This window comes from Orcinus orca, chromosome 14 (assembly GCF_937001465.1).
Source record: "Orcinus orca chromosome 14, mOrcOrc1.1, whole genome shotgun sequence".
NCBI lineage: Eukaryota > Metazoa > Chordata > Mammalia > Artiodactyla > Delphinidae > Orcinus > Orcinus orca.
Genome location: NC_064572.1, coordinates 71,643,502 through 71,667,315, shown reverse-complemented (window position 1 = coordinate 71,667,315; position 23,814 = coordinate 71,643,502). Strand labels below are relative to the sequence as shown.

Below are 23,814 nucleotides of genomic sequence, written 5' to 3'. Positions count from 1 at the left end.
TATACACACTCTCGCTCCTACCGCCCCGCCCCACCCCTCCGGTGCAGGCCCGTCAATCGCTGGGGAAGAAAAACAGGCGGAGCCAGGGCAACAGACGCTGCCCAATCAGAGTGAGGCACTGTCGCCAGCGACGCTACCCAATCAGAGTAAGGTATGGGCGCCTGCTTCCCTCTCTCCGCCCTTTTCCTTTCCTCCGCTCCTCAACGCGCTCTCTCCCGCCCACAGGGCGCCGCTGGCTAGCTGGGCCACAGAGAGAGCCTCCAGCTGGGTAGAGAGACAACTCTCAATCCGAAGTTACTGTTGACGCTAAGGCAGCCATAACTGATAATGGCATCGGGAGTTTCCGGGCCTGCCGTCTCCTGTGTGACGTAGTTTTCCCTTCGCCCAATCTCATAGTTGCCCTGGGCAACAGTTGAGCCGTCTGGGAAGAGAGGCATCTGTAAGTAGGCCCAAAACAGAACCAAACGTGACCAGACATCCCATGTTAAACAAGTTAATTCCTATTCCGGACTACCTGCCCGGGTTCGGGGATAGAGGGAGCAGGTTTCCTGGCCCTTATTCTGCTGGGACGTCTGGTCACTTACTTAGGTGGACAGAGTTTAGGGCTCCGGAATCCCCTGTCTTGCCCGGAAGTTGCCTTTGACACTTCTGAATGGGGTTATGGCAGAAGGATGGGAATAGCTTGCGCCCCCCCTTGCCCCAGGGAGTACCCATTCTGACAGGAGTGGCGAAGTAAGGTAAGTGTCCCTTGGTCCCGAACCGTGGGTCAGGCCCGAGCAGGCCGAACGGCCCCTGGGAGACAAAGCGCAGATGGGGCCGAACTCAGAGCCGCTTCCGCTGGAAGAAGGTTTTCTTTCCGGGCTGGCCAGGCGGCGGCCCGCCCCCCACCCCCCTCCGCCCCTTTGAGGTTCCCTGTGGGGTGAGGCGGCTCAACCGGCTCCCGTCGCCGCGCTGCTGCAAGCTGGGATGGGAGGGGCCTGGGTGTGGCCCTTAACTCCCGCGAAGTGGACCTCTTGACCACGCCCCCGCAAAGTCTGTTACGTACTTTCACCCCCTGACCTTTGAGGAGGGAGAATTCTGGAGCTTGAGGAAATCATTTTCCATTCCCAGCTATAAAGGAAAAAGATGGTTACCCACCACCGCGGCAACACCTCTAAGTCTTATTTTCGCACTTCCTGTCTTCAGATTCTGAATTTTCTCCCTTTTCTTTGTTTCTCCTCCGGTGGGGGTTTGTAAGCATTGACTGCAGCTCTGGATGAAGGTATACTGCCCTAATCCTGCGTGTCTACAATGTTTGTGAATATTCGTAAAACTATCGTATTAGTTTTATATGGCTCTTTACCAGAATTGTCACATATTATCTCATGTAGTTCCTTCTGTAGGTTTTGAGTCAACAGCTGTGAGTCATCTTGGTAATATCGGGTTGGGTGCCTAAAGCTGCGGGAAAAAGGATCAGGAGAACTTTCAGGTAAACTGAAAATTGTTTATATCCAGGCCAGTCAACAACAAGGGTGCACACCTACCTTCTTTGCTTAGTTTCTTTTTGTATCCTTAGTACTCATGCTCCAGCCAAAATGAACTATGTATTCTTTTCTCTAGCAAGGTTTATCACTGAAGCACCAACCTTTTGTGATTCTGTATCCGTGTCCTAGTTATAATTGGAGATGTGTTTCCAGATTCTCCCCAGCAGGAAGTAATTTTCTCTGAGCTTACCTAGCACTTTTTGTACCTCTTTTATGACAACCACTATTTTGTATAACAGCTGCTTGTGTTCTTAGCTTCACTACCATATTTACTCCTAAATAGAATGGTTTGTATCAGATTTATCTGCCTGTTACTTTACCCTGCACATGATATTATTTTGATAAATACTGAAAAATGGAATATATTGGGTGTCTCCTGGATGCCCAAGATGTTGCCAGCAAAGTTGAAGGGAACTTCAGTTTATCAGAAATTCAGCATTAGTCCCTGTTACTCAACCTTTTCTTAGGCTTCCACTCTGAAGTCTCTTCAAAATTATTTCTTCCCCCCATATTTTATTAAAGAAATATTCATACATTAAAAAGTTTAAAGAATACAATAAACATTCATGTAGGTTTCACCTAGATCCAACAGTTGTTAACGTCGTGCCATATTTATTTCACTCCTTCTCATACACTGTTTGTCACTGAGACATTTGGAAATAGGTTGCAGACACCTATTGTTAGGCAGACATCTCTAAAATTCCCAACATGTATTTCCTAAGAATTATAAAGTTCTCCTGCAAAACATCATTATCACAACTAAGGAAGTTAATAATTCTGTAGTCTTTGAAATTCAATCCGAATGTATGTACATTTTCCCATTTGAACCAAGAATGTCTTTTATACCTTCTCCTCCTTGCAAAAAAGAAACAAAACCAGGATCCAGTCATGGTTTATGTATTGTATTTGGGTATTATAACTCTTTGGCCTTAATCTAGAACAGTTCCCCCATCTCTCTTTCCCTTGTGACATTGTAATTTTGAAGTGTTCAGGCCAGGGGTCTTTTTGAATATCTCCTTTTTTCTTATTTCTTGTAAATCAGAAGTTGGTCTGGAGGTGTGATTAGACTCAATTTAACATTTTTTGCAAGAATACTTCACAGTATTCATACTTTTCCAATCATGATTAAGTCTTCTCAAATGAAGCTACTTTTACCATACCATGAGCTGCTTGTTAAATCCATCCCACTTCTCAACATACCACCCTTCTATGATATCCTACAAAGAAGAGTTTGGTATTTAATCCTCTTGTCTACGTAGAGTATGAGAGTGCCCTGCAATGGCAACATAGACTGTCTACCTTTTAATAAAGTGTTGCTGCTACTTTGCCTACACTTGGAGCTGATGCAATGTAATCTTCAGCAAAGTGTACTGATGTCAGCATAGTTTCATGAGTTTTCAACTCCTGGCACCCCAGGGACAGTTGATGAAAGATGTGTGGGCCCTGCAATTCAAATACAGATGAATCTTGATGTTATCAAAGCAGAGACTGGGGCAACTGCTGGCCATCTGGCCACATCCAATTTCGGCAATGTTATTTTTCTCCCTGAAACTCTTGCAAGTCCTAATTAGTCCTGGTATTTCTGTGATAGGCTTTTGGTAGCATTCATCAGAGCTTATTAAAAATTGCAAAATCAAGATTATACTTAGCACTTAGTACATTAGGTACAGTCTGTGTCCAATGGATAGAGAAGTGTTTGCAGAATTTACTTCATAATCACAAGAGGAAAACTCCCCAGATTGCCAAGCTTATGTATTCCTTCTATCCTAGACTTATATTTGATCATGAAAGATAAGCAGAAGGAAGAAAATGCACTTAAGGGGACAGAAGAAAATGCTCTGGTAGGGCAAAAATTCTTAGATTGATATAGAATGTTTTTAGCCTTCATATTGAAAGTTAAGTAATGCACTCCTTCAGTCACTTCTTTTGTGTAGAAGAAAATTTGCTCATGGTGGGACTATGAAACAGTTTTAAGTTTACTCCAGATTCAAATAAGGCAAAATAATATACCAATTAAGACCACAGATTTTAGAATCAGACCTGGGTTTCAGGAACAGGCACATTCATTAGCTGGTGACTTTGGACAGTTTACTCATTCTGTTTATCATCTATTAAATGGAGCTGTAAAACCTCTTAGAATTGTTGAACAGAATGAGTCAAACACATAAAATGCTTTATTTTAGCATAGTATATAGTACATGGTATATGGTCAGTGTATGGTAGTTATTAGTAGCTTCTAAAGCAGTCCAATCTGAGTACATTGTAGGCATTAAATATTTATTTATTGAATGAGTGAATGACTTTAAGTTGGTTCTCCAACTTTAATGTGGGGAACTTAATTAAAAATTAGAGATTCTGATTCATGAGTCTGGGGAAGACTCCTGAAGAATCTGTATTTTTAATAATTGTCCAGGGGATTTTGATATAGGTGATCTGAGGTTCAGGCTTTCAGAAATAGTAAAGTATCAAACAATTCTTTATTTCCCCTTCCTTGCATACTATTGAAGTAGGTTTATATCTCTGATGCTGAGAATATAAAAAGTTCTTCAGATACGTTTTTTAAAAAAGGTTTAACCCTTTTTTAAGGGTTAGTAGCTAACAGTTTTAGAACCACTTTCTAGTACTGAATTTTGAAAAAACAAATTATTAGAAAAAGGTATTCTGCATGAGTAGGATATGTCATTTTCTACTAACTTAACAGTAGTGTCTGCTACTGGAATGTAACAGAACCAATGGCATCATCCAGGTTCACCCAAGAAGAGCAGTTCCTGTTCTTAGGCCTAGGCATGTTTCAGAAGCTAGACACTGCACATATTATTCACATGAGTCTGGATTAATTAGCCAAATTGAACATGTTGCAACATTTTTCTACCAGCAGATGCCAGATAGCAAAACAAAACAGAATCTACTCTAGTTTCCAACTACATGACATATGATGTTATTTGGCATCTCTGGTTGAACATTATCAATCCAAATTAAGCAGTCTGCTAGCATGTGGTCAACCACTTGAGTGAGAGTGAGCATTACTAATTTGTATCTGCTGAAAACCACGTTTTTTGGGACTCCCTCTTTCACCTTTTTTCATGTTAGTTTACATTCAGAAATCTAATATGCGTTTGAAAATTCATCTGTCAGTCAACCACACAAGTCTTGCATAAGACAAAAGATAAATTTTTTCATTTTTGTTCCTGCCATTCCTGCCACCCCCATCGACAACCTGCAGCAGGGAGATTGAACTTACTTAAAAGGAATTAATAAATAGTCACAAAAGAAAAATACCCTTTACTGTATTCTACATAAACAAGGTTGCTTCCAGTGCCTCCCTCGGTTCCCAGAGATTGTATTTTTGCTTCTTAATGCCTATTAATGATAAAAGAGGATCGTTTGGCATGTAATATATTGGCGTGGCTCTGTTTTACTGAAGTTGTGAAGTCAGGTGCCTATAGTTGCCGGGCAGGTAATGTTAAGGGAAACAATAGGCAGTGGTGGGGATTGGAGAACTCCCCATGCTCACCTAAATGGGGCATCACTTCCCAGCCCCAGCCAAATTTTGCCATCTGGGGTTATGGACCTGGTGTTACCAGATTTGTCAAGAGGAACTAAAATGTGGACTTAATGTGAAATATCCTGATTTTTTTTTAATTTTTTTTTTGTTTTGAAATCTCCTGACTTTTAAACATTGGTTCGAATACTTTTTAAACATTAATCAAGCCAGCAAAACATTTAACTGGGTAACACCAAGGGCTACGAGTTTATGACCTCTGTGTTTCTTGCATAAAAACGCAATTGGTACTTTGGTTGAAAATCTCAGAATGCTTTAGAAATGTTTCCTTTTTTGCCGTATTTCAGGTGCATTTACTTCTCTAAGTAAGGTAACAAGTCACTTATCGCCTCCATCAAAAATTAAAGATAGAGGGGCTTCCCTGGTGGCACAGTGGTTGAGAGTCTGCCTGCCGATGCAGGGGACACGGGTTCGTGCCCCAGTCCGGGAAGATCCCACATGCCGCGGAGCGGCTGGGCCCGTGAGCCATGGCCGCTGAGCCTGCGCGTCCGGAGCCTGTGCTCTGCAACGGGAGAGGCCACAACAGTGAGAGGCCCACGTACCGCAAAAAAAAAAAAAAAAAAAAAAAATTAAAGATAGACTCTTATGTACACTAAGTGTCTATTTCCTTGATTGCAATTTAAAAGGTTTTTACTGTTTTCCACCAAATTAAAAACTTGTTCACATTTTCTCAACCTTGAATTATATTAGGAAATAAGTTTTCTTTATTATCATATCTTTAATATATTTAAGAAAAATGGGATTTCCCTGGTGGTGCAGTGCTTAAGAATCTGCCTGCCAATGCAGGGGACACGGATTCGAGCCCTGGTCCAGGAAGATCCCACATGCCGTGGAGCAGCTAAGCCCGTGCGCCACAACTACTGAGCCCACGTGCCATAGCTACTGAAGTCTGCGCACATCTAGAGCCCATGCTCCACAACAAGAGAAGCCACTGCAGTGAGAAGCGTGCGCACCGCAACGAAGAGTAGCCTCCACTGGTCGCAACTAAAGAAAAGCCGGCGTACAGCAACGAAGACCCAACGCAGCCCAAAATTAATTAATTAAATTTAAAGAAAAGAAAGAACAATCCGGTAGCCCATGCTCTTTAAAAGTAAATAATTAAGACAGATTTTTAAAGGAAAACATCTTTAAATAGATCATGCTCTTTTGTAGGTACTGTGGTGTTGATGAGGATTCAGAGGGTTTTTAAGTGTGGGAAGGCACTTAACAGGAAATGTACAACAAGTTTTTTATTATAGAGATACGAAAATTAGACATGGAATAATAAATGTCACACTGTATTTCTAAGCACTTTTACATTCACTTTTCATTTGAACCTTGCAACTCAAGACTGGTACTAAACATGTTTTTTATGAGAAAATCAAACCTCCAATTGGTTAGGAAATGTTTTCAATGTCACAAAGCTAATTAGCCAGAGTACAACCCATTTAAAGTATAAACATGGAATATACTGACCCGAAAAAAATGAAAACAAACAAAAATGCCAGTACAAGCTTTTGTTTTAAATCATACATTGGATTATACTGTTGCAGCTTGTTTAAAATACTTGGGATCCTAGAATACTCTGAAGCATTCAATTTCAGAATTTAAAAATGGGGTTTTGTACCATTAGGATAAGCTGGTAAGTTTAGATAAATTAATGGAGGGAAAAAAATGATGAAAAGCTAATGGTGGACTAGAAGTGGTAGGCACACCACTTGACCCACAGAATGGCTCTTTTGCGGCTCCTATCAAAGATCAAATATTAGACTAAGGAGACTTTAGTATGACCTAGGAGGAGAGTTTTTAAAATATCCAAATCCTGGCCTGAGCATTTTTAGAAGCTAAGACTTGGCTTTGGCATCCACAGTATGTTTCCATTTTGATATTTCTGATCCATATGTATATGTTTTGAGTTACCAGGAATGGAATTTGGATTTGAGTAATCTATTCCTCTTCTCTGTCTGCCCCCATCTGACTGTAGTCTACATTTTCCAGCTGGCTAGATGAAAATAGAGTACAATTTAAAGCTAACAGTCCTGTTTAGCTATTTAACCCATGATCTTGGTCTCAACAGTATGTTTTCATATAAGCTAATCTATGAAAAATATGCAAAACTTGTAAGCTTTTCAAGTGTTGCTTATTGCTGATTAAGCTTGAGATCTGACAGTTCCAGTGGCAGCATCTTTTAAAAGTAAGACTAATGCTATAAAACAAAACCCACAGACAAAAAGTATTTTTTCCTACTAAGAGATTTTTTTTAGCCATTAACTTTATTCTTTATGCTCAGTAATTATATTATTGATGTGTAATTTATTTTTATTGATTTTCACTAATAATTGGAATAACTCAATCCAAAATATTTTAAGTTTTCATTTAAATTTATAAACATTTTTGTGGCAGAGAAGTATGGTAGGATAATTACTAAAATATGTTCAAGCATGAAAACATACATTAAAATAAAATTAAGTGGAGTGGAAATAGAGATGTAGGGAGAAAAAAAGATACAAAATTTCTGACTTAAAAAAGAGTTCTTCGGACTTCCCTGGTGGCGCAGTGGATAAGAATCCGCCTGCCAGTGCAGGGGACACAGGTTCGAGCCGCGGTCTGGGAAGATCCCACGTGCCGCAAAGCAGCTAAACCCGTGCGCCACAACTACTGAGCCTGCGCTCTAGAGCCCGCAAGCCACAACTACTGAAGCCTGCACGCCAAGAGCCCGTGGTCCGCAACAAGAGAAGCCACCGCAACTAGAGAAAGCCCGCGCACCACAATAAAGAGTAGCCCCCGCTCACCGCAACTAGAGAAAGCTCGCGCACAGCAACGAAGACCCAACACAGCCAAAAAAATAAAATTAAATCTTAAAAAAAAAATTTTTTTAAGTTCTTCATTTTTTATTAATGGATGATGGTAGCTATCAGATTGCTATGATATTTTGATTATATTATATATATTTTTAAGGATTAATATGTTATTTTTAAATATGCTGGAAATTTTATCCTTTGTAACTAAACTTATAACAAATTTATATGTCTATCTAGAAATGTGTAAAAGGTGACCTAATTTCTCTGCCTAGTTTTTTCAAAAGGGTTATACAAGGATAAAATTTGAGGACTACTGAACACATTCTTAAGGTTCAGAAGGACACACTAGTGCTCTTGTCCAGTCCCACACCCATAATTTAGTTTGGTTGTCAAAGTAAATCTAGTTTGGTTATCAAACTAAATCTCCCCAGAGATTTCTAACTTGTCCAAGTTGTATGACTAATTTATGTTATCAACATGTGTATGATTGACTTAAAGTACTAATCCTGCCTAGACATAAATGCTTTTCAACTCTCACACCAACAACTTAGTAAAATTTTTCATGACAAAGATTTGGTTTCCCTCTGGGTTCTTTTGTGTTAATTTTAGACATCTAGCTCAAATGCTACAACAGGTTTGGTTCCTTTATCATGATTTTGAAACACATTATCCGTCAAAACCATTATCTCTGGGAGAAATTACAAACTAAAGAAACTGGGGGGAAAGGAAACAGCAGATTATTTTCTAATTACCCAGACTAAAAGCTTCAAAAAGTGACTAATTGACACTGCATTCTCTAAGCATTAAAAGTTTGGGTTCTATTACTGTAGGAATTTTCTTTTACTTTTTTTTTTTGCGGTACGCGGGACTCACTGTTGTGGCCTCTCCCGTTGCGGAGCACAGGCTCCGGACGCGCAGGCTCAGCGGCCATGGCTCACGGGCCCAGCCGCTCCGCGGCACGTGGGATCCTCTCGGACCGGCGCACGAACCCGTGTTCCCTGCATTGGCAGGCGGACCCTCAACCACTGCGCCACCAGGAAAGCCCCATTTTACTTTTGCAATTTGATGTTTTCTCTTAAAATATGGCTTGCCCATCTGTATCGTTTTAAAATCTGGCATAGTACTCCATGGTATGGTGGTTCCGTGATTTATTTGACCTGTGACATGTGCCTGAATGCAGTGCCCTAATGAACATTCTTATTCTTATATCTTTACACACTCATGCTTTGTTTCTTTAGTGAGCATTACTAGTAGAAGGTTTGGGTCAAAGAAAATGTGCATATTTAGTTTTAGTAGATACTACAAAATATTAAAAGATACTATAAATTATCCCTCTAAAAAAGCTGTACCAACAAACCCGCCCACCAATAGAGTGTCCATTACCCTATACATTCCCTAACTGAATACTAGGCTTCTGATTTTCTTGCAATCTCAAAAGATACAACACACACACCAAAATGAGACCACAATGATTTTCACTTTCTTAATGAGGCTATAATGATTTTCCTGTTCAAATTGTAATCACAACACCCAGCCCTCCTAAATCCCCTTAAACTATTTTATTTTCTATAACACTTACTACCATTATATTATTTGTTTCTCTCCCCATACTCTAGACTGTAAGCTCTGAAAGAGCAAACATTTTTTTCTCTTTTGTTCACTAATGAATGGTGCCTGGCACATGGTAGACACTCACATATTTATTGAATTGAATGATGTGGCACTTGAATAATACACATGAATTTCATCCCCAGCTGATATATTTCTTCTTTGGCCCATCTATCCCTGGTGGTACACACATATTACCTTACCAATTAGAAAGTACCCTTAGGGGTAGCCACAACTCCTTAGGGTGCATCACACCAGGCAAAACACCCATGCTTGGCTATTAGCAGTTACCCTGGAGAAGGATATAAATGCTCCTTCCTACGCTGGGCTCCCTGGGCAGTTGATTATCAAGACAGTGTAGCCTTGGCAGTGCTGGGCATCCAACCACCACCTTGCTTATTTTAGCCCTCCCTTCCTGTTCCTCTCCTGGCAATGCCTAGGGGGGCCTAGGAACAAGAATCAACCCTAGCAAAGTAGACACTCCACCCAGGCAAGTGACAGCACTGATCTTCCCCACACCAGGCCCAACCCACTCCCTACAAGGCCTTTGGCTCCACACCCTTTCCAGTAACAATGGAAGCTTACTCAGAGAACTAAGGTTTGGTAGAGCACCAAGCTTCATTGTTTTCCGCAAGCCAGATTTTGGATGTGAAAGAGGTATAAAGAAGAGATAGCAAAAGATAGTGATTAAATTCTGAGTAACTAGAGTTGCTACTCTAAAACAGCTAAGAGTTAAGTATTTGTTCATCCATCATTTTATCATTTTGGTGATTAAAAATTTGGTGATATAAAAACCCTTAGGGCTTTCCTGGTGGCACAGTGGTTGAAAGTCCACCTGCCGATGCAGGGGACACGGGTTCGTGCCCCGGTCCGGGAAGATCCCACATGCCGCAGAGCGGCTGGGCCCATGAGCCATGGCCGCTGAGCCTGCGCGTCCGGAGCCTGTGCTCCGCAATGGGAGAGGCCACAACAGTGAGAGGCCTGCATACCTCAAAAAAAAAACCCTTAGATGCTATGCATTTCTCTCACATTCATCAACATTTATAATGTCTATCCTCCCTTTCAGTAGCATATCATGTCAGATTTGTACCAAATAAGGGCCTAATGAATATTTTCATTGTGTTATCCTTAATGGAGAGGCTAAGTATTGTTTGTTATAGTTGTATTCAGGCTACTCAGAGATCTGCAATATTACTAACCTTCAACAACAACAACAAAAAGGAATGAACACTAGTTACCACTGGCAGGCCTAAGTAACAAGAAGGAAAGAATGTGTCAGAAGGAGAAGCTGTGCATTCTGAGTAAATTGTATATTGCATTTATCTCAGATTCTAGGTAGTGATGAGTTGCTTTATTCCTGGTCCATTCCCTACTTCATCTTCATTCCCAGAGAGAGCAGTGTAGGGGTAAGTTTCAGTGACAGTTGTGGAAAGCAGATAGAGCTTCCTCAGGAACTTTAGATCTTCCAGAATAGGAATTTGAACAAGAAGGGGAAGAGGCTTAGTGGATGGGGAGTATGAAGCTTTATTTAGGAATGTCAAAGTAGAGGTAATGGGAATAACTAAGACCAGAAGCAGCTTCACTTGATTATAACTAATTTGCAGTGGGTGGTAAAGGCAGGCACCAAGCCAGCATCACCACATTATAAATAATCTTTCTTCTGTGGTGGTGATGTTGTGAAAGATATACAGTGAGTTGCATCAGTATGGCGAAATATCACAAAATGGGTGGGACTGTCTAGAGTAGCATCTGTGTTTGGAAAGGGGTCATGCTACAAGTTACAGTCCAGAACACCTTGAATATATATAACATGGCATAAACTGGGATGTAACACTGGGAACAGTTGTAATCAGCCAGAGATGACATATATGCTGGGATATTCATAACAAAATACTCACGTGAGGGTATTCACTGATGCTTCAGCATAGAGTATCTCTGTATTAGAGGAAAATAAACTGAGAGCACACCTCGCTTCTGGTATCCAAGAGCCAATTTCACCTGTTTGTGTTGCTTCCTTACAAATTGCAGCTATGTAGCCAGTAACTGATCCTTAAGATGCTTTTTGTCATTATAGCAAAGGAATTAAAGTAGAAACTGGCTGTTAGTTACTGAAGGAAGTGGGGATGTTAGGCAGTATTTACATACTACCTCCTCCTTTCCCTAACACTCTGCCTTACCCCACCTCCCAAATGGTCATGTCTTTTACATCACCCACCATTCAGGGGAGATGCTATCAGCTGCACATAAATCCCTTTGGTTTTCCTCAGCTGGATAGATAACTATTGGATAATTTACCTTTGCCTGAAAAACTTAAGCCCAATTTTCACTAGGAGGGGAAAAATTTAGAACATGCAGCCTTCCAATTACCACCACCACTTATGAATGAAAGTTGACAAGATCTGCATGCTTATATGAACTATCTCAACCTTGTTTCAATGAAAAGACTCACAGGTAATTAATGGGAAAATTATGCAAGGATAGGATAGTTCATTTTCTATAGGAATTGTGATTTTCTTAAACTACAATGGAAATATCTATCTCAAGCAATATGCTTTGGTAATTCATTCTTGAATAGTACTAATAATTGTTTTCTCATTGAAGGAAGAAACTATCCAACAATTCAGATATGGCAGAAATGAAGTCAATGTTCCGGGAAGTTCTTCCAAAACAAGGTATCTAAGTTACAAATACTTAGGTCATAGAATATTGTAGGAACCTAAAAACTAATAGGCAGTGTCATGTAGCAGGCTCAATAGCTAAATATCTGAAACTATTTTGTGTTCTATACACCACACATACTCTCCACCTTTACTATGCTTTTGTCATGAGTAGGTTGTAAAGGAGTAATCCATTGCCTCCCCGCCCCCACTAGTAAAAGGATGTAAAATGACAGTTGGATTGTTTCTTAAATGTAGAAATTCTGTTACACTCAAGATTGCAGATTACAATAAGGAATTTCCAGTGGAAAAAAAATAGCACCATAATTTACCATAATACTAAATAAGGTCTGAAAATGGGGGAAAAGAAACCTAAATCAAACAATGTAGCAAAAGCCGAATTACAATTACATTCAGTAATTTGAGTATTCATGTTAATACCATACTTTACTACATATTTGTTGTTGTTGTATTTCCATTTCTTTTTTTTATTGAAGTATAGTTGATTTACAGTGTTGTGTTACAGGTGTATCGCAAAGTGATTCACTTATACATACATATATATCTACTTTTTTTCAGATTCTTTTCCCTTATAGGTTATTACAAAATATTTAGTATAGTTCCCTGTGTTATACAGTAGGTCCTTGGTGTTTATTTTATATATAGTAGTGTGTATATGTTTATTCCAAACTTCTAAGTTATCCCTCCCACACCTTTCCCCTTTGGTAACCATAAGTTTGTTTTCTGTGTCTGTGGGTCTATTTCCGTTTTGTATGTAAGTTTATTTGTATCATGTTTTTTAGATTCCACATATAAGCAATATCATATGATATTTGTCTTTCTCTGTCTGACTTACTTCACTTAGTATGAAAGTATCTAGGTCCATCCATATTGCTGCAAATGGCATTATTTCATTCGTTTTTATGGTTGACTAATATTCCATTGTGTGTGTGTGTGTGTGCATGTATGTGTGTGTATATATATACACACATATATATATACACACACACACACATATATATACCACATCTTTATCCATTCATCTGTCAGCGTACATTTAGTTTGCTTCCATGTTCTTGGCTATTGTAAATAGTGCTGCAGTGAACATTGGGGTGCATGTATCTTTTCAAATTATGGTTTTCTTCAGATATATGTCCAGGAGTGGGATTGCAGGATCATATGGTAGCTCTATTTTTAGTTTTTTAAGGAAACTCCATGCTGCTCTCCATAGTGGCTGTACCAATTTACATTCCCACCAACAGTGTAGGAGGGTTCCTTTTTTTTGACACCCTCTCCAGCATTTATTATTTGTAGACTTTTTGATGATGGCCATTCTGAACAGTGTGAGGTGATACCTCATTATAGTTTTGATTTGCATTTCTCCAATAATTAGTGAAGTTGATCATTTTTTCATGTGTCTATTGGCCATCCGTATGTCTTTGGAGAAATGTCTATTCAGATCTTTTGCCCATTTTTTGATTGGGTTGTTTGTTTTTTTGATATTGAGTTGTATTAGGTATTTGTATATTTTGATGATTAATCCCTTGTCAGTCTCATCATTTGCAAACATTTTCTCCCATTCTGTAGGTTGTCTTTTTGTTTAGTTTATGGTTCCCTTTGCTGTGCAAAAGCCTTTAATTAGGTCCCATTTGTTTCTTTTTGTTTTTATTTACATTACTCTAGGAGACAGGTCCAAAAAGATATTGCTGCAATTTATGTCAAAGACTGTTCTGCCTATGTTTTCCTCTAGGAGTTTTATAGAATCAGGTCTTACATTTAGGTCTTTAATCCATTTTATTTTTCTGTGTGGTGTTAGAGAATGTTCTAATTTCATTCTTTTACATGTAGCTGTCTAGTTTTCCCAGCACCACTTACTGAAGAGAGTGTCTTTTCTCCGTTGTATATTCTTGACTCCTTTGTCATAGATTAATTGACCATAGGTGAGTGGGTTTATTTCTGGGCTTTCTATCCTGTTCCATTGATCTGTATGTCTGGTTTTGTGCCATACCATACTGTTTTGATTACTGTAGCTTTGTCATATAGTCTGATGTCAGGGAACCTGATTCCTCCAGCTCCGTTTTTCTTTCTCAAGATTGCTTTGGCTATTCAGGGTCTTTTGTGTTTACATACAAATTTTAAATTTTTTTGTTCTAGTTCTGTGAAAAATGCCATTGCTAATTTGATAGGGATTGCATTGACTCTGTAGATTGGCTTGCATAGTATAGTGATTTTGACAATAATGACTCTCCTAATCCAAGAACATGGTATATCTTTCCATCTGTTTGTGTCATCTTTGATTTCTTTCATCCCTGTATTATAGTTTTCAGAGTTAGGTCTTTTGCCTCCCTAGATGGGTTTATTTTCCTAGGTATTTTATTCTTTTTGATGTGATGGTAAATTGGATTATTTCCTTATTTCCTCTTTCTGATCTTTCATTGTTAGTGTATAGAAATGCAACAAATTTCTGTGTATTAATTTTGTATCCTGTGACTTTACTGAATTCATTGATGAGCTCTAGTATTTTTCTGGTAGTGTCTTTAGGATTTCCTATGTATAGTATCATGTCATCTGCAAACTGTGACAGCTTTGCTTCTGCCTTTCCAATTTGGATTCCTTTTATTTCTTTTTCTTCCCTGATGGCTGTGACTAGGACTTCCAAAACTACGTTGAATAAAAGTGGCAAGATTGGGCATCCTTGTCTTGTACCTGACCTTAGAGGAATGCTTTCAGCTTTTCACCGTTGAGTATGTTAGCTGTGGGCTTGTCATATATGGCCTTTATTATGTTGAGGTATGTTCCCTCTATGCCCAATTCCTGGAGAGGTTTTTTTTTTTTATCATAAATGGATGTTGAATTTTATCAGAAGCTTTTTCTGCATCTATTGAGATGATCGTGTGGCTTTTATTCTTCAATTTGTTGATGTGGTATATGGCACTGATTTGCAGATATTGAAAACTCCTTGCTTCCCTAGGATAAATCCCACTTGATCATGGTGTATGATCCTTTTAATATATTGTTGGATTCAGTTTGTTAGTATTTTGCTGAGGATTTTTGCATCTATGCTCATCAGTGATACTGGCCTGTAATTGTCCTTCTTTGTGGTATCTTTGTGATACCTGTGGTTTTGGTATCAGGGTGATGGTGGCCTCATAGAAGGAGTTTGGAAGTGTTCCTTCCTCTGCAATTTTTTGGAATAGTTTCAGAAAGACAGGTGCTAACTCTTCTCTGAATGTTTGGTAGAATTCACCTGTGAAGTCATCTGGTCCTGGACTTTTTTCAGGGGTATTTTAATCACAGATTCAATTTCAGTGCTTATAATTGGTCTGTTCATATTTTCTATTGCTTCCTGGTTCAGTCTTGGGAGATTGTACTTTTCTAAAAATGTCCATTTCCTCTAGGTTGTCCATTTAATTGGCATATAGCTGCTTATAACTTCTCCTTTTTCTAGTTTTACTGATTTGGGCCCTCTTCCTTTTTCTTGATGAGTCTGGCTAAAGGTTTATCAATTTCATGTATCTTTTCAGAGAGCCAGCTTTTAGTCTCATTAATCTTTTCTATTGTTTTTGTTAACGTCCCAAGCAAGATGTTAGCCTTCAGATGAGTACTCTTGTATATGTTTGCCACCAGCCTTTATGTCCTGAGAACCACAGTCACCTCACATCTCCCCAGCAGACCCTCCAAGACCAGCAGGTCCATCTTGCCCAGGCTCCTATCAAGTCACTGCACTTTTGCCCTGGGTCCCAGGGCACACAATACCTGGTATGTGTGTTCCAAGAGTGGAGAGTCTGTTTCCCCCAGTCCTATGGAGCTCCTGCATTCAGGCGCTACTGACCTTCTAAGCCAAATGCCCTGAGGGCTCCCCTCCTGATGCCAGACCCCGGGGCTAGGGAGCCTGACATGGGGCTCAGAACTCTCAATCCTGTGGGAGAACTTCTGCAATGTAACTGTTCTCTGGTTTGTGGGTTACCCACCCTGGGGGGTATGCGATATCATTCTATTGCGAGTGTGCCCCTCCTGCCATCTCACTGGGTTTCTGCCTTATGTGTTTGGATATATCTTTTTTGATAGGTTTCAGTCTTTTTTATCGACGGTTGTTCAGCATTGTGATTTTGGTGTGCTCACGAGAGGGGGTGAGCTCAAGGTCCTTTTACTGTGCCATCTTGTTCCTCCTCTTATTTTTATGTACATTGTATTTCCCAATTTTTTTTTTGAGATTAAACGTTTGACACAAAAAGTTGTCTCATTGTAGCTTAGGATCTTAAAATATTCAATACCTTATGAACTTCCTAGTATTAAATGTTGCTTTTATATTGAAGATATGCTGTAGGGTAAATGTTGCTTTTATATTTTTATACTGAAGATACACTGGGGGGGGGAACTATGAGAACAAGAGATTTTTCAACGTCAATGGATTAAGTTTTTACACCTTAATTCTAGCTGCAAATCCAAACCACCAAACAGCTGTGTTATCTCACTCCAATTCTTCTTTCTTTTTAAACTTTAGGGCAGTTGTCTGTAGAAGATATAACCACAATGGTGCTGTGTAAACCCAAACTTTTACCCCTAAAATCTCTGACTCTGGAAAAACTGGAGAAAATGCAGCAAGCAGCACAGGATACAATTCGCCAACAGGAAATGGCAGAAAAGGAACAACCGCAAATAAGTCACTGAATGATAACTTAGCACTTCTGCAGAACACCCTACACCTTCCTTATTATTAACAATAGCTAGAAAATAACCTGCATGTGTATGCTGAAAGCAGTATGTATTAATAAAACAGATTTTATTCCCATAATATAAAAATAACCAAGATTAATAAAACTTGGATTGTGAATTTAAACACTCCGATTTGGGGCTTCCCTGGTGGCGCAGTGATTAGGAATCTGCCTGCCAGTGCAAGGGACACGGGTTCGTGTCCCGGTCTGAGAAGATCCCACATGCCACGGAGCGGCTAGGCCCGTGAGCCACAACTACTGAGCCTGCGCGTCTGGAGCTTGTGCTCCACAACGGGAGAGGCCGCGACAGTGAGAGGTCTGCGCACCACGATGAAGAGTGGGCCCCGCTCGCCGCAACTGGAGAAAGCCCTCACACAGAAACGAAGACCCAACACAGCCAAAAACAAATATAAAACAATTAAAACAAAAAACACTCCAGTTTGTACTAAACAGAAGCAATTTTAAAACTTTGAACCCAGATTTTGGGGTTTTTTTAACCCAAGTTTTTAGAACTGCCAATTATTGTTCACCATTCCCATCAATTTTCTAGATAACATTCTTAGGCACAAGTGAGTAAATGCACCTTTTATAGTCAGAGAATCCTGTAAATGTTTATTAAAAACTGAATTTGAAGAATTTTGTGTCATGACACATTTAAGGCTATCTTGCCTGACCAACTGATACTACTAGTAATGACAAAACTGTATTTCTTAAATTTAATTTTTAAGAAACCCTCACCTATCCAGTAGTTACCTAAGCTTTTAATTATACTGATTTTACGGACTTACCTGGCCACCTTTGTCTTCCAGGTATCAAACACAATTTTAAAACCCTAAAAATGGAAATTAATATGGACTTGAAAGAGCCCATGAAGTAAATATGAACATAAAATTGGAAGTTTTCGTTCTAAAAGACTGTAGCTAAACCTGTAATGGGTATGTTCTAAGAATACCTCTGTGAATTCTCAATATAATTCTTGGTTGGTTTGCTGCAGTCAGTATCAGACAATTTAAATTAGTATGGACCTTGAGGCCTTGCTGAGTATTTAGGCTTGGCAAAAGAGGTCAGAAATGTGATCATTCTTTAGATAACTTATTTATTGGTAACTATTTTCTCAGACACTGGGTAAATGTAAAACTATGAGTCTTTGAAGAATAATTTTTTGTAACACAAGCATTACTTGGTAATAGAACTTAAGAATTATGAAAGGTATATATGTTTTAGAAATTTCATTAAGCTCTAGATAAGATCAAAAACAGGTAAGTGTGCAAGTATTTCCCACCAAGTATAATATTAAAATAATTCATTTACTACTGTACTCTTGTTTTTAAAAGTTTTCTAGGAGCAAAGTTTAAAATTCACTAGGTTCAAACATGCTCTTTTATATGATTTAAAATTTGTTGTGTGAAATATGTTTTTTGAAAGCCCTAAAATAAAGGTACTCCCAATAAAGAATCAACACTGCTTCACATGTTTTATTTTGTCATACATTCTTCTAGAACTGGGTTCATTCGTCCAGTTTTGTAGAAAAATAGATGTTCCAGCCACCATTTACTTAACTGTCTAGTCTTTAAGACCGAGCAATGTTCCCTGGAAAGATGAATAAGTCTCATAACTAAGTCTTTTTTTTTTTTTTTTTACTCCCAAAGCACAGTATTTCAACAGCAGCAGCCAACATGGGGTTTTAGCAGCTTAACTTTACCCCCTAAATAAAGCTTTGTATAAACCAGTGATTTTACTACAAAAACACTGTCCTTGAAAGAAAGGAGTGGCAGTCAGACATCAATGCAAAACTTGGAATGATTATGTCATAAACATGGCACTTAAAAAAGGTAGCTTATGAGAATATCCCACTTAAGAAGTGGTTACTTTTCTGTCCCTCCTTTACACGCTCAAAAAAGAAAAAAAACACTTACTTTAAAAATTTCCCTTAAATGTAAGTTTACAAAATTTCAAAAATGCCTTGTACCCAAAACAAGTGCTAAAAAAAAAAAAACCAAAAAACTGTGCTAACAACTCTTACAATTCAGATATATATATTTTTTATAACATCTAAGACTGCAAGAGTTCTTATATTCAGTAGCTCTCTGGTTTAAGACGACCTCCATCTCCTTCACTTACAAAACGTTTTCTGCCCCTGCAATGAAAAGAACACAAACATGAAAACAGATACAAATTCTGACTACAGTCAACTAAAAGAATTTAAAACTTCATCTTTTTTGGTTATTCATTAATTTCCAAAGCAATCTACAGATTCAATGCAATCCCTATCAAATTAGCAATGGCATTTTTCACAGAACTAGAACAAAAAATTGCACAATTTGTATGGAAACACAAAAGACCCTGAATAGCCAAAGCAATCTTTAGAAACAGAGCTGGAGGAATCAGGCTCCTGGACTTCAAACTATACTACAAAGCTACAGTAATCAAGACAGTATGGTACTGGCACAAAAACAGAAATATAAATCAATGGAACAGGATAGAAAGCCCTGAGATAAACCCACGCACATATGGTCACCTTATCTTTGATAAAGGAGACAAGAATATACAATGGAGAAAAGACAGCCTCTTCAGTAAGGGGTGCTGGGAAAACTGGACAGCTACATGTGAAAGAATGAAATTAGAACACTCCCTAACACCATACACAAAAATAAACTCAAAATGGATTAAAGACCTAAATGTAAGGCCAGAGACACTATCAAACTCTTAGAGGCAAACATAGGCAGAACACTCTATGACATAAATCACAGCAAGATCCTTTTTGACCCACCTCCTAGAGAAATGGAAATAAAAACAAAAATAAACAAATGGGACCTAATTAAACTTAAAGATTTTGCATAGCAAAGGAAACCATAAACAAGACCAAAAGACAACCCTCAGAATGGGAGAAAATATTTGCAAATGAAGCAACTGACAAAGGATTAATCTCCAAAATTTACAAGCAGCTCATGCAGCTCAATATCAAAAAAACAAACAACCCAATCCAAAAATGGGCAGAAGACCTAAATAGACATTTCTCCAAAGAAGATATACAGATTGCCAACAAACACATGAAAGAATGCTCAACATCATTAATCGTTAGAGAAATGCAAATCAAAAACTACAATGAGATACCATCTCACACCAGTCAGAATGGCCATCAAAAAAATCTAGAAACAATAAATGCTGGAGAGGGTGTGGAGAAAAGGGAACCCTCTTGCACTACTGGTGGGAATGTAAATTGATACAGCCACTATGGAGAGCAGTATGGAGGTTCCTTAAAAAACTACAAATAGAACTACCATATGACCCAGCAATCCCACTACTGGGCATATACCCTGAGAAGACCATAATTCAGAAAGAGTCATGTACCACAATGTTCACTGCAGCTCTATTCACAATAGCCAGGACATGGAAGCAACCCAAGGGTCCATCAACAGATGAATGGATAAAGATGTGGCACATATATACAATGGAGTATTACTCAGCCATAAAAAGAAACGAAATTGAGTTATCTGTAGTGAGGTGGATGGACCTAGAGTCTGTCATACAGAGTCAAGTAAGTCAGTAAGAGATAAACAAATACCATATGCTGACACATACATATGGAAGCTAAAAAAAAGGTCATGAAGAACCTAGGGGCAAGATGGGAATAAAGACACAGACCTACTAGAGAATGGACTTGAGGACACGGAGAAGGGTAAGGGTAAGCTGGGACAAAGTGTGAGAGTGGCATGGACATATATACACTACCAAATGTAAAACTAACAGCTAGTGGGAAGCAGCCAAATAGCACAGGGAGAACAGCTCAGTGCTTTGTGACCACCTAGAGGGGTGGGATGGGGGGGGGGGGAGGGAGACGCAAGAGGGAAGAGATATGGGGATATAATAATATGTATCACTGATTCACTTTGTTATAAAGCAGAAACACACCATTGTAAAGCAGTTATACTCCAATAAAGATGTTAAAAAAAAAAAAAAAGAAAACAAATTCTGACTACAGTCAACTAAAAGAATTTAAAACTTCATCTTTTTTGGTTATTCATTAATTTTTGAAGGGGTGTATTGTCATTTATATTTTTAAAAGTCAGCATTCCTCTAAGTCTTTTGAAAAGACTTCCCCTGATACGTATCCTAGAACATATCAAATGAACTGCTTAATCTGAGCAGTTTTTAGTTAAATAAAAGCTTGATGATTGAAATAAGTTCACTGTCCAAATGAAGTCATGTAAAAAAAAAAAATTAAAATATAAATAAGGCAAACATTATTATGCTGTCTGGAAATTTAATACAAACATGCCTCAAAATTATTGTGGGTTCAGTTCCAGATCACCACAATAAAGTGCTATCACATTACAATCACATGAATTTTTTGGTTTCCTGAATATAAAACTATGTTTACACAATACTGTAGCCTATTAAGTGTGCAATAAGCATTATGTCTAAAAACCCAATGTACATATCAAAATTTAAAACTACTTTATTGCTGAAAAATGCTAATTATTATCCGAGCCTTTAACAGGTCATTAATCTTTTTGCTGGTGGAGGGTTAGAAATACTGAGAACTACCAAAATGCAACACAGACACAAAGTGAGCAAATGCTGGTTGGGAAAATGGCACCAATAGACTTGTCAACGCTGGGTTGCCACAAACCTTCAATTTGTAAAAAACACAGCATCTGCAAAGCACAATGAAATGAGGTATGCCTGTATTTATTTCTAGTATGTCATTAATATTATTTGAAAGCTAAACACTGAACCAACTAGGAAACACCAACATGATTGGGAATTATGCAAACTAGAGCTACAGAAGCTATCAAAATATCTATGTTTAAAAATGTTTAATTTTTTTCTCAGATATAGAAAAGCCATAACCTGAATGTGGAAAAACAGAGTCCAGTTAATTCCAGTATATGCCCCTTTTTAAAAAATATTTACTTATTTATTTATGTTCTTTTTTTTTGGCTGTGTTGGGTCTTCATTGCGGCATGTGGACTTGTCTCATTGCAGCACGCAGGCTTCTCTCTAATCGTGGCATGCGGGTTTACTCTCGCTAGTTGTGACTCGTGGGCTCCAGGACGCATCAGCTCTGTAGCTGTGGTGCGCGGGCTCCAGGGTGCATGGGCTCTGTAGTCACGGCGTGCGGGCTCCACAGCACGTGGGCTCTGTAGCTTGCAGCACGCAGGCTCTTGTTGAGGCACACGAGTTCAGTAGTTGTGGTGTGCGGGCTTAGTTGCCCCGCAGCATGTGGGATCTTAGTTCCCCGACCAGTGAATGAACCCATGTCCCCTGCATTGTAAGGCGGATTCTTTACCACTGGACGTCCCATATGGAAGTCCCATATGCCCCATTTTGAGATTTCTGCTATTTCAAACTCAAGAGACCTTCCTCTATAATGTAACCACACACTAGCTACATGTAGTGACAGCAGCCCAAGAGGAACAGTTGAACAGCAGCCTAAAGCAGTAAGTGCTAAACAGAACTTGAGCAGAATTAGCCCTTATTATTCTTTGACCCTAGACCAATACACACAGGCATTCAAGGTCACACATAAATGTGCACTCCGTCCAAATAAGCAAAAGGATAGAGATAAAAAGTGAAAGTTCTATGGAATACATAGAAGGTTTAGACATCTCTTCAAATGATCCTTGAAAGTAAAGCCACAATAGAAGTAACTAGTTAGACCTTTGAATAGAGGCTGAAAAACTTTTTAAAAGAGCCAGTGCCAAAGTTAACCCCTTTTCATACTAAGTCTAAATGTAAACCAGCTATATTTTCCTGAACGTAAAGGCTTCACACTATAATATTAGGAGATCAAGGCTGGAAATGAAGCAGCAAGTAGCAGAAAGCCTTGCCAAAGCTGGCAGTTGTTACTGATGTATACCACTTGGCACATCAGTACATCAATGATGCCATCACCAAAGTAGAGATCTACATTTTCAAACATTTTTATCAAAGCCATTAAAATGTATATTCCACCATTATCTTTTTCTTCTCTCTTAATGGCTTCTAAACTTTGTAGAGCAAAGGACACTATCGGGAAGTATTTTTTGAGATTTAATTCTCACAGTGCACTTACATAAAAATACATAAAGACTGAAACTTCTTCATATAAAAATTACAAAAACTTAAAATATAAAACAGACCCAGACCAGAGGGTTAGCTGTTGCTAAACTTTTATATCTATTACAATACAAACTTCATTATAAGCTTTAACAATAACAAAAAAAATTCATCAACTCCTAAGGAGTTTGAACCTAGAAGCACATATATAATACCTCCGAAAGAATCACACACACACTTTCTAGAGCGGTAAAATCCAATCAGTCCCAATTCTCCATTCTATGAGGGAGCAAAAGGAACCCACATGAAATACAGGAACGAACCTAGATCTTAAAAGCCAGAAAAAGTCTGGATCCATCCTTGGCTTCTACCGTGACCTTAGAAAAGGTACATTACACTGCCGTAAGCCTCAATTTTTTCATCTCACTGGTGATATCTACTCTGAAATAATATTTAAACCACTTAGAACAGAGTCTGGTACACAGAACTACTCCACAAAATTATTTTCCTTCCAATGAACTGTGGCTTCATGAGGTAGTCCTATACAGATTTACAAGAGAACAAAATAAGCTTCACCCTTGTTTCTCCATAAATTCAGATGATTTTCACTGATGAGTGACTTCAGGGAAGATACTATTATTTTTCAGACACAGCTGGAATAACAGAAAATTAGCTTAGCCCTCCCAAGCACCTCAGCCAGTATTTCACGTTGAGAAAGTAATAAACAAAGTACCTTGAGGGACAAAGATCTCTGAGTTGTCTGGAAATTATTCCAGCCTGAAAACATTCTTCTACAAATCGCTCAAGCACAGAGTATGAATGTGGGACATCCAGATTAATGTCTGGAATTTCACTGTAAATTCTCTCATAACCCTAAAAACAATGGAATTACATACAGAGTTGTTAGCCCATATAAAATACATAATG

At 38.7% G+C, this 23,814-nt stretch overlaps 2 protein-coding genes across 3 annotated transcripts in view; one reads left to right on the top strand and one right to left on the bottom strand.

Annotated features, from left to right (window-relative positions):
• Positions 1 to 291: 291 nt before the first annotated feature.
• On the top strand, positions 292 to 18,475 carry BBIP1 (BBSome interacting protein 1). Its single transcript, XM_004265849.3, has 4 exons — positions 292 to 439; positions 1,371 to 1,468; positions 12,075 to 12,145; positions 16,635 to 18,475. Exons 3-4 carry the CDS (start codon positions 12,100 to 12,102, stop codon positions 16,799 to 16,801), a joined length of 213 nt encoding a protein of 70 aa, XP_004265897.1. The 5' UTR covers positions 292 to 439; positions 1,371 to 1,468; positions 12,075 to 12,099; the 3' UTR covers positions 16,802 to 18,475.
• PDCD4 (programmed cell death 4) overlaps positions 18,294 to 23,814 on the bottom strand; it is a 28,829-nt gene continuing 23,308 nt past the window's right edge. For both annotated transcript variants that reach the window (XM_033421059.2, XM_004265850.4), the window contains exons 11-12: positions 23,621 to 23,760; positions 18,294 to 18,982 (exon numbers count right to left, since the gene is read on the bottom strand). In XM_033421059.2, the coding sequence (XP_033276950.1) occupies positions 18,922 to 18,982; positions 23,621 to 23,760 (201 nt within the window). In that variant the 3' untranslated portion in view covers positions 18,294 to 18,921. The remainder of the gene's footprint in view (positions 18,983 to 23,620; positions 23,761 to 23,814) is intronic.

Coding starts and splice junctions, on each gene's coding strand:
- BBIP1 (XM_004265849.3), top strand. CDS start 12,100: ATGGCAGAAATGAAGTCAATGTTCCGGGAAGTTCTTCCAAAACAAG. Junction 12,146..16,634: donor GGAAGTTCTTCCAAAACAAG/GTATCTAAGTTA, acceptor TTTAAACTTTAG/GGCAGTTGTCTGTAGAAGAT.